This window comes from Notechis scutatus, chromosome Z, assembly GCF_049901735.1.
Source record: "Notechis scutatus isolate UNSWTSFEM ecotype Mainland chromosome Z, rNotScu1.2, whole genome shotgun sequence".
NCBI lineage: Eukaryota > Metazoa > Chordata > Lepidosauria > Squamata > Elapidae > Notechis > Notechis scutatus.
In genome coordinates this window covers 20,152,447-20,168,273 of record NC_142025.1, presented here as the reverse complement: position 1 = coordinate 20,168,273, position 15,827 = coordinate 20,152,447, and the positions used below count along the sequence as shown (strand labels likewise).

Here is a 15,827-nt window from a genome sequence, read left to right as displayed (position 1 = left end):
GTTACAGTTTACCTATTCAGAGGAGCCAATTGCTTTGTGGCAGTTCACTCACATCAGTATCTTGATAATAGCAATAAAAAAAAAAACTGCTGAGTAGCAGTGAACATTATAGCTGAGCCAAATTTGTAAAATATGATTCTGAATATTTATATACATATCACAACAGTAACGGCAACAGAAATGGTTCCCAATTGCCTGCTACATTTGGGCCAAAAATTTCTCCTGGCTTAGTTCCAGAAGAGGGAATGTTTTTGTTTTGATGGAGTAAGACTAACCTAGGATTTTACCCTTAAAGGTAAATGGGAGGTCATCAAAACTCTAGAGTTTGCTGGGCTGACTGAGCTTTTCAGTCTCTTACTTCATCTACTGTTCCTGTGTCCCAGGGAGCATGCTGGAAAGCTGAGGAGCTGACAGACACGGGAAGCAGGGCTTGGAGCCTGTTGACTCCAGCCTGCTTTCAAATCTGTAAAATCAGTATCAAAGTAGTCAGGTGGAGTGGTCTCAGTATGCCTCAGCAATGGCCACTTTGTAATTTAAAAGTAAAAAAAAAAAAAGTCAGAGAAGTGAGCTGGATTAATGCCAACGGAAAACTTTTGGGATCCAGGAAAGATTAAACTGAAGGATGGATACATTGGCTAGGGAAGGGGATAGCAGGGGGCATTCAATTCCTGGAAGCAATGAAGGCAGCATTCTGAAATGGATGCAAAATGGGATTAGGCAAAAGCATTGGGAAAACTTATGGATCTGTGGGCAGATAACGAGCCAGGAATAGAAAAAGGCTTTTCTATGTTGCTTTCTCCATGTATCTCATCCATAATAAATAAATAAATAAATAAAATATTATCTGTGTATCCATCCATCTTATGGCATGCTGGCTGGGGAATTCTGAGAGTTGAAGTTCATACATCATAGTTGCCAAGTTTAAAAAACACCGGTTTATCTCAAAGGAGTAATTAAATAGGGCAGCCAAGTTTGCATTTTTGTTGTACAAGAAAAAAGAAAGAATCCTGGTCAAGCCAATTTGTTGTTGTTGTTGTTGTTGTTGATGATGATGATATTATTTATGCGGCCACTCATTCCAGTAAAACTGTTCTTTTTTCTCCTTAGAGATTTCTATCCTAAAACTTCTGTGGTTCAAAATACTACAACAACATCAATAATAAGGAGCAGAAAAATGGCCTCAGCTTATTTGGGTGCCAGAAAAGTTTCCATGAGGAAATACTTCTAAAACCAGGATGGCCATGACTGTCTGCTGGTTGAGGACACCCAGAAGTGCTTCCAAAGATGAACCCCCTCTCATATATGAGTGCTGGATCTGGCTATCCCACAATAAACAGCTCAGCCTTCCCATCTCGTTTGAAATAGATACATAGGCACAGGCCATAATTATCCCTAAGTGAAGAAATCATTGAGCAATGACTTATTACACATGTTCAGCATGAAAAAAACCAGCTAAATAAAAGAGATGGTCTGGTCTAGTGGTTAAGGTACCAGGCTAGAAAACAGAAGATTGTGAGAGCCATGAAAGCCAGCAGGAATACTTTGGGCCAGTCATTCTCTTTCGGCCTAACCTAACTACCAGGATTGTTGATCTGAGGAAAATAGAAAGAAAAAGTTGTATAGGGAATGTTCACTGCCTTGAGTTATTGTAAATATAATAAAAGCTGGAAACAAACAAAGAAACAAAAAAAGCATAATATGATATCTAGTAGCCCATCATATTATGCAATCAAGAAACAAGACAAAACCTAATGTTTTAAAAATTATAAATATAGTTCATTAAATACAATTTAGTGCCTGTGAACCTATATATTGTTATACATAGACGTTCGGGCTCTGCTTAACAAGTAAGACTGGGGGAAGGGAGGGGGGAAGAGATAAAACAATGTGTAAGTAGCTTGTAACATATATTTTCACCCACTTGAACTTTAGCAGGAAATGAATATAAAGCTCACATTTCAGTGCCTAGTCGAGCATCCTGGGACAATTGATTGGTTGATAATAAGTGTCTGTCATCAGGCAATAAATCATACATTCAGGAAACGATAAAGAGAACCTTTTTTGTTTGCTGACAGACATTTGCAGGGAAAACTTTATAGTTTCAGTTCAAAGAAAGGCAGGTTCTCTCTCTCAGCTTTCTTCCTGGAGTATGATAGCACTTCTCTTGCAGAATGGTTGGGTAAAGTCATTTCCCCCATGAGCATTTTAATGAAAGTGCAGTTTAGTGTTTATGACATCTACAGGAAGGTAGCTGATTTACACTCATTTGGAAGCTGACCATAACCAAATTGGAAAAGGTATTAAATGCATTTTGAAGCTTGAGCTCCAAGTGTAAAAGAAAACATTGCCAAACTGCCATTGACACACATGTTCCAAATTGCCTCTTGATCATGTATTGTTATTTTTATTTTATTTTAACAGAGTGTCATGTATTTCAAGATAGTTGCTTTGGACTTCAGGTTTGCTATAGCAGAAGGAAAATTTTACAGGACCCTATAAAACTTAAATATTTGGGTAATTACTTCCTTCGATGTATACTTTATATGGATTATAATCTACACATCAGTTTTGAGCATTGCAATGTATTTGGGATATATTTAGACCACAACATTCAAAATTCTCAGGCAGCGTGCCCAGAAGCTACGAGCTACAGGTCTAAGACATCTGGAGGGCATGATCTTAGAGAAGGCTGATATACGGTTTGAGAATAAATCAATCAAACAGCCAGTCAAGGCCAGTTTATTACTGTATTTCATTTTGCAAAACTTACTCATCTTCTTCCAAATACTTAAACTATCTCTGGGGACAGAAATATATGATCTGACACAAATTTTTATGCAGCAGATATATAAAAAGTTAGGCTTTCAATGGTTTGACAAGGTTGATAAAGAAAAGATATTTATTGCATTTGAAAAGGAAATTAATGCTTGCAAATAACAGTCAGTTTGACATTTGATAAGGCTGAAGTCTTTAGGGAAGAATTGCTAATGTAGAGTGATATTTATAAATTTTCCTACATACAATATAGAGAAAAGGCTAGTCAACAGGAATTGTATCAGTAGCAACTACTTCCATAGGGAAGTAAATTATGGATATGTGCTACATCACAGACTGAATCTGGTAGAAAACCCATAAGGAATCTTGAAAATTTGGGGTAATCTAGAAACATGGAATAATGATTTATACACATCTTCTGCAAATTATAATTTCCAACATCCTTTGGGAAAAGGTATGATTCTAAAACTGATTAATAGAATCTAGCATAGATTTGCAGGGTAGCATTACCATGAGTTAAAAACAGGACATGACCAGAGATAGTATAATGAAGAAGAAAATGCCTATTTGTTTTAAATTGATGTAATTTATCTAGTTGTGAGTTCTAAGACTTGAACTTATATTTGGATCACTATGTATTTCTAATCAAATTAATTAACATTGTTGGTACAGGTAGTATTAAAGTATGGGTATTAGATGGAATGTTGGGAGCATGTAGGAAAGTTCATGTGTTTAACGTCCTTGTATAGTTCCAGATGGCCTATGTAAATGTAGTCCTCTTTCGATTTTTAAGTACTTAAGTAAGGAAAATCAAAATAATGGAACAATTAGACAGACTTATCTAATACTTTAGTAAAAAATTGTACAGCCACATACAATGAAAGGAAATACATTTGTTACAGCAGGGGTGTCAAATTTGATTTCATTGAGAGCCGCATCAGGGTTGTGTTTGATTTCAGTGGGGTGGGGGGGAGCTGGTTTGGTGTGGCCAGGGTGGGCATGGCCAGCTTGATGTCACTTGTGTCAATGGGAGCTTGTGGCGGCCCAAGTGCTCTGCCAGCAAAAACAGGCTCCTGAGCTCTGTTTTCAGCTCGACAACCTCCTGCAACCCTCTGCCAGTGAAAATGGAGCTTCATTTTTATTGGCAGAGACATCTCAGGCCGGCCGCTATTTACAAGGCGGCCCCATGGGCCAGTTCTAAGCACTCCACAGGCCAGATGCAGCCCATGGCCTTGAGTTTGACACCAGCATTCCAAACAAGAAGAAAGGCAGCTTTATTAAATTTACAACTCTTTGAGATATATAGTGATATGTTTTAATTATGCCAAATATGTCTAGATGAAGTGATAAAATACAAATAATTAGGGTAAATGCTATAATATCATGCACTTTTTCAATTTATATTTCACTATTGTATCAATTTTTTTATTAGGCATGCCACACTAGTACAAATAACTGAAAATATAGGTTTCTGAGACATTCTCAATCATCATTTGCCCATCAATCTGAGCCTAGCATACAGTACATTATACAGAAAAAGTTGACAGGGCCTGATAAAAGCTGCTTGGAGTTTCAGCCATACTTAGCTTTCTCTGTAGCCAGAGCCAGCCTGCGGATGTTTGCTATGCAACCAGCTGCAGCTTCCTGAAGAGTTTCATCCGTAGAGCCTGCCATCCCCAGCAGAAGCTTGTTAAAAATAAAAGTGCAGGGGAAAAAAATAAAATGAGAAAGGGTTCCAAACCAAAAACATTACACTAAAAATAAATTATTTTAAAATAACATGCCTGCAGAAATCCATCCAATAATGAATGAAAATAGCCATGCGTTCCACATTCTGGAATCAGCTGCTCAAAGCTGGATTCTCAATAGCCTCTTTAGAGAAAATACAGTAGCCAAAAGGATGTTTTAAAAAGAACGGAATAAAATGCATTTAAGATAAGCATATCAGGAAAAAAATTCAGACCAATCATATTATGTACAAAGTCATAATAAAAATATTACGTTAGTATTATGGTGGCAAATGTTCAGGATTGGCATTTAAACAACATCATTTTGAATGTTGGCCTTTCAACAAAGTTCCAAGTTTTCCCACTTCCAATGGAAACATTCTGAAGAGTTTAGATGCTCCTGTATGTTAATGGCTCTATTTAAAAAACCATTGCTCTTAGCAATAGAACTTTAATTTTGTTTTTGTTGGAACATTGGCCAATAGATTTATGTCATGTATGGGGAGTAAATAATCCCAAAGATTCAAATACAATCTGATTGTTCAAAACCTAAGTCTATTTTAGACAGTGTACAGAGATTACTAACTCTGTTCAAACTCTGAACAATCTGTCAGGACTAGGAATCTTCCTTCTCTGATGAGCTTTAAAAAAATGACAAAAACAAAAAAACTAATCATCTTATTTGTTTTGTCTTTTTTTCTGAAAGAAGATGGTGGGCTTTATCAGTCTGTTCCAGGTAGGTAAGAAAAAAAAAAAGCCCAAACCAGCAAAAGATTGGAAAATAGAAGGAAATATTCATCGGGGGAAATATGGAGGTAAATGCAAAATAAAATAATATTTTAAATTTATCTTATGGTCTGATCTGAACAGTTCCTTTTTTTTTCTTATTTTGTTTTATCACTTAGCATATGCATTTCTTCCTGGAAGATTATGAGTTAAGGCCTGCAGGAGTGAGAATATTTTCTCCTATTTTTTTCAAATGTCAGCCGAGTTCTAAATTTTTTAAAAATAACCCTTTGTATTCAACTGGAAATTTAGCTTCCAACTTTTTAGTGTATCCGAAAATAACTCCATAATTCTGCCACCATCTTGACTTTTTTGACTATCTAAGCCTATAAATCCAGCCACTCTGCTAGCTATAAAATGACAAGAAAGCAGAGTAAGTTTCCACTCTTTTGCTCCTGAATTAATGTACATGAAAAAAAAAATTTCTGTAAAAGAGTAGCAGCCCAGCTACAAAACAAGCTCTCCATAGGAGTGGGTGAGAGTACAAGAATAAGGATTAAGGGGGACTTCCCTTAAGTCAGCTATTTATTATAATCTAGTGCATGCACTGCAACTGTCTGCCATATTCATAACCCAATATAAACATTTCATGGAAAGCAGTGCGGTCAATTCAGATATAAGAAAGTGTCCTAAATTTTTATTATGGCAACCGCAGGATTTAAAGCATGTAGCCTTAATTAAAAATTATTTTTCAATCTGTAGCATTTAGTGTTCTAAATATAAGCAACATTGAGCTCAACCACAAAAACATGTTACCATTCAATTCTTATGCGTATTTTAATACTGCTGCATTATGTAACTTTATGAGCAACTACATATAAAAGCAGAAAGTTAACACAAATATAAATACTAATCACTACCATTCATTATTAGCCTTACAACAGTTGGGAGAAAGGAAATCTAACTGCACACATCTGAGATATGCTTATGAAGATCAATTTTATATTTTAGGAAGTATTTGTGTAGAATGTAAGCATCTTGCCAGTCACCTCTCATTCTCTGATCTCTAGATGTCACCTGTAACACCTTCAAGGTTTTGCTTCACCTCCATTTGTTTAGTTTGTACATGTTTATCACAGAATTAGTACAGATAATCCTCAACTTACAACCACAACTGAACCCAAAATTTCAATTGCTAAGCAAGGCAGTGAAGTGAGTTTTGCTCCATTTCACAATGGTTTTTTTTGCTATAGTTGTTCAGCAATCATTGCAATTATTAAGTGAATCATGCTGTTGATTCACTTAATGGGGCATTGACTTTGCCTGTTGGAAGTCAGTTGGCTGGGATGGTCGCAAATGCATCACATGACTCTAGGACCATGCATGTATTTGCCAAGCATCCACATTTTGATCACATGGTCATGGGATCCTTGAAAGTATAAAAAACAGTCACAAGACTTTTTTTTCAGTGCCATTGTAACTAAACAAATGGTTGTAAGTTGAGGACTATCTGTATTACATGTATTACAAATGTCTGTAATGCAGCTCACAGAATCACAGGAATTTGAGAGGCAAAGTTTTCAGGACAAATTATTGTTTGTCCTGAGTCAGCTGAATTAATTTGAATTAGAAAAAGTAGGTATTGCTCTAACCCCAAATATCATCAGCAGACTTCATTCAAGGGCAAATAGCAGCATTAGTGCAAGGAAGTAAGATATTATGGTAGCAATAGAATTACAAAACTCAGATGCGTCAAAGCATCAAACCAAGTGATTAAAAATGTTGTTTATATGAGCCTGAAACAACACCAAGCACTTAATGACAATTGATGGATGTCAGGAATTGATCAGCCAACTCTGTCTTCAGCTGATGGATAAATTATTCCTTTCTATATTGATAAAGAAAGCTCAAAAACTCTTGGATTTTCAGGCAATCCATTTACTTGTGTTTGAAAAATTCTCCCAATTGCTGATATTGAAATACTTTGAGATGTAAAATAATACAGTTTGATTTATAATCTATAGGTATAAGTTCCTTTGTGGATAGGTCCCTTCATTCATTATTCTTCATCTCCCTTCTTAAACTGTTCACAAAATATGTCTATTGAAAAATGATTTGGTAAATGAGGGAGAATAAAGTACTGTATACTATATACTGTATCCCTATACAGTCAATGCTCTCCTCTAAAGAAAGCAGTTAGTTTCCTTCTCCTTTACACATGCATAATCCAGCTTTTAATACATAAGATAATTGTAATAAGAACAATATGGTCGTATAGAAGTGCATACATCCTGTGGTACCTGATTCAGTTATTTGAAGCTAATCTTTGAAAGGGTTTGTGATGGGGGTTTGAGTACAGCCCTTTGCTGTACTCGCAGAAAAATAAACTTCTTGGAGGAAAAATTGAATCTCAGAATTAGCATTGATCTCACCTCTGGGTAGTATTGCCCCCAAGACTGGGAATGATACAAATTGCAAGAAGCCTACAAGAGGTGTGCTTGACTGAGGAAAACTGCATGTTTTCAATTACAGAAAACTTTATCTTCATTAAGTTTGGGGAGGTTGTCTCATGGAAATGGCATGCAAATTGAGAATTAACTTGGCACTCCACGGCTCCCCTAAGTTCTTTATGCAGAAAAACCCCACATGTGAAGATTGAATGAACTGCATTTGGGGTACAATGTTGGTATTGCTATTGGAAATATTTAACTAGCCTACTGATTTTTCTTGTGATTATTTAAAATTGATATGCTTTTAACTGGACAGTAATTACATTAAACTAATCTGCTTGATACTTGGTGGTATTTGTACCTGAACAACCTTCAAACTCAATCTGTTTGGGAAAAATACAACACACAAATAAATTGATTTTGACACTAATTATATGAGCCCAACTAACAGGCTCCTAATCAAGGCACAGCTGTTAATAATTTGTTGTTATTATGGAATGAACATGACTCCAAAGTTGCAAATCAGTTTTACCAAATACAGAGCTTATTGAGTTTTATCAATGACATAAATATGGTGCTTTAAGAGCCTGGCATTGCTATGCTTCTTTGATGGATAATGTAAGGAACAACTTGGTGTGGCTTTTTCCCATAAACTACTTGTGTTTTCTGAAGTCCCTTCCTCCATTCAGTTCCTGAAAGTCACCTCCTGTTTTTATTTTCTGCCACAATCTGAAGTTCTGATGAGTTTTTAACTGCAGCATATTGCATCATGAAGCAATTTCCCTATGAATCCAGCAGATGAGTTAAAGGCAGAAATATAATCATATGCCTGACTTAAAACCAAAGTTATGTATGCACATAGTAACTACAATGATTTCCCTAAAATTCATCATGAAACAAGGAAAATACTATTTATGATTATAGACTGTATATTCATAGATCTTTTGTTTTCTTAATATCATAATAATCATAATAAATTTCAAAGATAACTTTTGAAATAATACTCTTTTCAGTGTTTGGGGACTTGATAATACCATTCTGGTATATATATTGTGATGCCAATAAAAGAAAATGTGTAGTTCAGGGTTAAAATATTCTTATCATATTCTTGTGATCAAAAGCATTGTTATTTCTTTTCCCCTAAAATCATGTTATTTAGTAGCATTAAAGGATTTTTTAAAAAATCAGACAAGTCTCTAAGGAGATTTTCAATCATCCAGGCTGAATTTATAATTTATTAGTCAGCTAATAAATTCTTATAAAAATGCCAACCTCTAGTTGGTGTGAAGCTTTTTCAAGATAACATGTCTTATTTATATCTGCTACAGTTTTTATAGATATATACACGTTACACAGATTATACATTAATTAATTTATTTTAAAAGAGAGCTGGAAATGTATTTGGTTACTACTACCATAACTTTATATGCAAAATGTTAGAGCCAATCTATAAATCCTAATGTTAAAAAAAATTTAGAAACAAAATTTCCACTTATGGCTGAATAAACACTGAGAGGAAATGGGAAAATAAATTCATTTTGCAAAATATAGAAGAACAGAGTTGGAAGGGACTTTGAAGGCCTTCTAGTCTAACCCCCTGTTCAAGCAAGAGACCTTATACTATTCTGGACAAATGGCTGTCCAATTTCTTCTAATTAGTCTCTTTTGTTAAATTTGCTAAAATAATGAATAAATGCAATTGTAGGGAGGGGGGAGATTGAGATGAGATTTGCTCTAAAGAAGCCCTTATTTCAAAGGAATTATGTCCGCCTATTGTGCGATGAGCTTGGATCCAAGATATTAGGAACTGAGAATTTTACAAACTGGAAATACCTGTTAAATCACAACTGTTAAATCACCTTCTTGTTACTTTTCATATTATATGCATACTAAAATGCATTCATTTAAAAATAATAATTGATTTAATACAATTTAAAAATTGTTTGTTCTGATTTGACAGGAAAATATTGGACCTAGAGAGGAACCACAGATAATCTTGGAGACTATAGATTTTATATGCACAATGTCTCAAGTTTAGTCCCTTGGAATCTCTGGTTTGTATGACAAGCTTTTTTTCTGGAAACTACCAATCAGAGCTAACTTAGCTTCCTAAATAAATACCATGGTCTCATCAAGGATTTATAAATATAAAGCTTCATAAATATATAATAAGATCACATATATTGCTTAAAATAGTTACAATTGAGGCTTATTATTCTTAATTGATGCTAGAAATTACTGTATTAATTTTTCTTTTTCAATTCAATGATTGCTTGTTTCTCAAAGACGTTGAATTCCTTGACTCTCTAATTAGGAAGGAAATGGACTTTTTCGCTGTATTCCAAAAAGTTACGTACATAAAAAAGCCTGCCTTGAATAAAAACATGTGGTCAAAATCCATCCAAAGAAGTATCAATCTAGATTGAGTCTGTGCTTGTTTTCACCAACCAAAGCCTGAAACTATATGTTATAGTTTCAAGTATATGTATTATTTTACACATATAATTTGTTCCTTAAAAGCTTCTGTTTCAGTTAAATGATAAATAATACATGTAGCATAATCCAAAACTAAATAGGATTAGAACTGAGTTACCATTTAATTTCTAGTTAACTCCATTCTTTTTCTTCTCGATTAATAAAAGGATAACATAATATTTGGAATATATATTGTATATTGTTGAAAGAACTTGGCCTTCAAATATCATGGTCAAAAGTGAACAGATTCCAGTTGAAAATGGACACGGGGGAAATCCCATGTGGGCTGGAACCTAACTTTTGGCATATAATCTAAGGAACCCTTAAACCAAAATGTTGTTAATTCTTCACTCTATAATAAGCAGGAAATGGCTGGTTGCCTTCTGTTTTTTTCTTTCTTAAGAGCTAAGAAATGTTCACTAATATTGCTAATGGGGTAAAAGTGAATTAAGGTTCATTTCTAAAACTTGAGATTCAGGAATTTTGAAGGCTATGAAAAAATATAATTTGTGTTCAAGCTGGACAATTACTTGTCACTTATTACTTTTATTATTCTGGTGCCCTATAGCAATGCATAATAAAATATGCGACTGGGTAAAATATTAAAATAACAAATTTTAAAAGAAAACTGCCAATAAAAATCTGCATTAAAATGTGTTGTGTACAATATGTGGTGACAAAGTGATTTAATCAATAGCTCAGTTAACACTAGGATGTTATAATCTTGATTGTAGCAGTAACAAATGTATTATTGGAAGACTGAATGGGCAGACTGAGGATAGATCATATTGAAGATCTATCTCCATGGTAAATAAAATTCAACATTTATTTGATGGCACATAATCAACAACCATGTATCTGACCTTGCAATATCTGTAAACAAAATTATGACACTAGAAAATCCTGATACTAAAACAAAGGGAAATGTATGAAAAGGGAAATGTATACATTAAAATGAAGGCAACATTGACAAGTAAAAAAAAGACAAATTCCGGTATTCTGAAGATTTCCAACTTTAAGGGATCACAAATATTATGAGAAAATTCTGCCATCTGTAGACTAGTTCTGAAAGGAAGCATTGCAATATCCATCTTGTGGCCTTATTCAGCCCTAAATTGCCCTACCAGCTGCTACATTTCAACACTCATACAAGACTGAAGATTTTTAAAGATGTTACATGACCGAAAGACTGCAAATAAATGTACATCCATCATTTGCTCGGACTTGCCAAACAACAAGCCGGCAAAGAAGCAACAAGGAATGAAATGCATTCCTTCCTTTCTTCTGCATCTACAAAGACATGAAGAATTTTCCTAAAAAACAAAACCTCTTCCTTCGCCAGTTTCCTTTGTATAAAAGTAAATGTCTAACAGCTGCTTTCAGTACATAAAAACAAACAAACAAACAGTTGAAATGTGTAAAAACATCCTATAATATGAAGTACTATCAAATAAATGATAAAATCTAGCGTCTGTAGGAATCTTACCAAGAACACAGCAAGCCATTTTGAAAGAAGATATTGACAAGTGTGTTCTGAGGGTTAATTACTACAGCCAGCGGCCAGAGCTTTAATTCAATACATACAATATTCAGCTAATTGGTAAAATTAAACTTGCTGTTTTCAGGCAGAAATGTATCATATTTTTAATGATTGCCAAAAAGGCTAGTCAAGAAGTCTGAAATACATTATTATTGTTTTTTCTTATGTTCAGCTTCTGTGAATGCTCTTTTTTTCCCTCAAGGAAACTATTTTTGCTCAGCTCATTGCCAAAAATAATTACCTGGCACCTTGCCTCAGTGTGCTTAGTCTGCTATCTGCCAGTGAAAAGAAATTCATTTTATTAGCTGTACAATTATATTTTAAGGTAGCACTATTTACAAATAGTATTCTTTGGGGAGTTTTGCTTTTCACCTATCTCAGGTTAACGCCAATTGCCTAGTGGGTTTTCTTATAGCTAACATTCCTCTTTGCTCCTAAAAAGCTACATATGTGGACCAGGGGATTTTCTGTGGCTGTATGGAAAATCAGTGACTCTTCTATGGATGTGTAGAAATGTTTTCCAGTTGTGCACTGGGATCTCTGGATCCTAGCCTGACTTTTCTACAAAGTCTCCTGAACTGGAATTTGTTTTTAGACAATTGCAAGAAGCTGCTCAATGTATTTTCTGTGGTTTAGATAAAAGTGCCAAGTTGGAAAAAAGGACATTCCCTGCATTTTCTAAAGCAAGATAAATACAGAAGAGAAACCTAGATGAAAGATGGAACTGTTACCTATGGCTCGTGCCAGATTTTTTGGTTTTTTGGCAAATTCTGTTAAAGTTGGAAAAGTCAAAGAGCTGCAACCTTTTCCATTAAAATTCGGAGTATATGTTGGAGTTTAGCATACCTTGTTTATACATTTTGAACCTTCAAAACTATCTATTTAAAAATGCTTTAATGATTCCTTCTGCATAAATTGGCTGCAGCTCCACTTATTTGAAATGGCTCATTTATCACTAAAAGAGCTGTAGGGCACAGCTTCTGTTGAACTGCTCCAACAAACCTAAAGCTTAGTGGGACAGGCTTCTTTTTAGAAGACTAAAAGATATTCAGAACATGCCAAGTAGAGAATGCCAACATACAGGTTTCCCCAAATGTTCCTAAATTAAAAAGTTACCAAAGAGGAGACTATCAATAATAATAAAATCATCAAAATTATTGTCCTTTACTAGGGATTAGACTGGAAATAATGTGTCTCATATATGCTCTTATTGCCGTTTACTTGAAACCTGTCCTCTAAACCCTGCTCCAAAAGGAAAGTTGTTTAAAGATTATATTTAATGCAAATGTTCTCTCCATTGAAGTACATCCGAAATGGCCTATCTGCCTGTGTAAATCAGCTTTGAGTTATACTTTATTAATTTATTGATTAGAATAGTTTATATGGCCACCCATATTATACAAAATAATCTTAGGCAGCTAACAAACAGCTAAACAAATAATAAAATACATAAAATTATACACTGATCAAAAAAATAAAGGGAACACTTAAACAACACAATGTAACTCCAAGTCAATCACACTTCTGTGAAATCAAACTGTCCACTTAGGTAGCAACGCTGATTGACAATCAATTTCACATGCTGTTGTGCAAATGGAATAGACAACAGGTAGAAAGCATAGGCAGTTAGCAAGACATCCCCAATAAAGGAGTGGTTCTGCAGGTGGTGACCACAGACCACTTCTCAGTTCCTATGCTTTCTGGCTGATGGTTTGGTCACTTTTGAATGCTGGCGGTGCTTTCACTCTAGTGGTAGCATGAGACGGAGTCTACAACCCACACAAGTGGCTCAGGTAGTGCAGCTCATCCAGGATGGCACATCAATGCGAGCTGTGGCAAGAAGGTTTGCTGTGTCTGTCAGCGTAGTGTCCAGAGCATGGAGGCGACACAGGAGACAGGCCAGTACATCAGGAGATGTGGAGGAGGCTGTAGGAGGGCAACAACCCAGCATCAGGACTGCTATCTCCGCCTTTGTGCAAGGAGGGACAGGAGGAGCACTGCCAGAGTCCTGCAAAATGACCTCCAGCGGGCCACAAATGTTCATGTGGCTGCTCAAACAGTCAGAAACAGACTCCATGAGGGTGGTATGAGGGCCCGGCGCGTCCACAGGTGGGGATTGTGCCTGCCCAACACTGTGCAGGACGTTTGGCATTTGCCAGAGAACACCAAGATTGGCAAATTTGCCACTGGCGCCCTGTGCTCTTCACAGATGAAAGCAGGTTCACACTGAGCACATGTGACAGATGTGACAGGGTCTGGAGATACCATGGAGAACGTTCTGCTGCCTGCAACATCCTCCAGCATGACCGGTTTGGCAGTGGGTCAGTAATGGTGTGGGGTGGCATTTCTTTAGGGGGCCACACAGCCCTCCATGTGGTCGCCAGAGGTAGACTGACTGCCATTAGGTACCGAGATGAGATCCTCAGATCCCTTGTGAGACCATATGCTGGTGCGGTTGGCCCTGGGTTCCTCCTAATGCAAGACAATGCTAGACCTCATGTGGCTGGAGTGTGTCAGCAGTTCCTGCAAGACGAAGGCTTTGATGCTATGGACTGGCCCGCCCGTTCCCTAGACCTGAATCCAATTGAGCACATCTTGGACATCATGTCTTGCTCCATCCACCAAGCCACGTTGCACCACAGACTGTCCAGGAGTTGGGGGATGCTTTAGTCCAGGTGTGGGAGGAGATCCCTCAGGAGACCATCCACCACCTAATCAGGAGCATGCCCAGGCATTGTAGGGAGGTCACACAGGCATGTGGAGGCCACACACACTACTGAGCCTCATTTTGACTTGTTTTCAGGACATTACATCAAAGTTGGATCAGCCTGTAGTGTTTTTTTCCACTTTAATTTTGAGTGTAACTCCAAATCTAGACCTCCATGGGTTGCTAAATTTGATTTCCATTGATAATTTTTGTGTGATTTTGTTGTCAGCACATTCAACTATGTAATGAACAAAGTATTTAATAAGAACATTTCATTAATTCGGATCTAGGATGTCTTATTTTTGTGTTCCCTTTATTTTTTTGAGCAGTGTATATATGTATGTATGTATCTATATGTGTGTGTGTGTGTGTGTGTGTGTGTGTGTGTGTGTGTGTGTGTATGTATGTATGTATGTATGTATATATATACAGTATTTTATATATATATCTTAACAGACCATCAATGGCAAAAATGACTGGAGGGAAAAGCCAAGTCTTAAAAGCTTTCTAGAAGAAAATAAAAACAACACGTCTGCAAGTTATACACACATTTACATCCACATCCAATCCACACACACACCTTCCGCTCTCTCTTACACACACATATGGTAGAGGCAAGCTTGGCAAATGCTCACCTCATCACTCTTATCAAGATTGAATAAAGAGGACCTGGAGTAAGTCCAGCCTTCTAATATAGAAGAATCTCTTGTAAAACAGTTTCCAGGTATGTTATCATTAAAAAAAATTAATGCTGTGTACTAAATGTACTTGTCATTTTGTCAGGGAAATATCTGTGATAGCCACAGACAAAACCTGACTGAAACAATCACAGCAACACAAGTTTCATGGAATATTTGGCATGTGTGTTATACATATGAATTTTTATTATAATAGCAAAGAGAAGAGGAAAGAAGAAAAATGTTGCAAGGAAAAATAAAAAATAAAGAGCAAATAAAAAAGGGCCGGCACATTATGCAACAAGGTCACATAGTGGGTTAGGGACTTCTGTCCTCACTGTGAGTTGTGTTGGGGGGGAGTGCATGAAGGGGCTCAGTCAATCTCATTGTACACATGTAGTATTCTGACAATAAAATAATAATAGAAATAAAAATATAATAAAGAGAAAATAAATATACAAAGAAGTGACTTCCAACTTTCATTCCAAATAGTATAAACAACGTGACTCCTTACCCCCCACCACATTACAAACAATTATCTCTTCAGAACCATAAGATTGAAAACTATTCACTGAGTGAGTTTATCTTCAATTTTGAACAAAAGAAAAAGTAATTATAAGCTTAAGAATTTAAAGAATCTGAAATAAATAGCAAAGGAGTAAATAAAAATTTGATTTTAAAAAGTTATAAATGAACTAAGAGTCCAGATAAATTTGGAATATTGAAACAATAAGATTTTGGAATTAATTA

At 35.8% G+C, this 15,827-nt stretch overlaps 1 protein-coding gene across 3 annotated transcripts in view; it reads right to left on the bottom strand.

The window, feature by feature from the left end:
* Positions 1–2,874: 2,874 nt before the first annotated feature.
* ODAD2 (outer dynein arm docking complex subunit 2) overlaps positions 2,875–15,827 on the bottom strand; it is a 96,038-nt gene continuing 83,085 nt past the window's right edge. For 2 of the 3 annotated variants that reach the window (XM_087946667.1, XM_087946669.1), the window contains one exon: positions 2,889–4,461. In XM_087946667.1, the coding sequence (XP_087802793.1) occupies positions 4,348–4,461 (114 nt within the window). In that variant the 3' untranslated portion in view covers positions 2,889–4,347. Of the gene's footprint in view, positions 4,462–15,827 lie in introns of all 3 variants that reach the window. The other variant, XM_026672114.2, reaches the window with a different exon arrangement.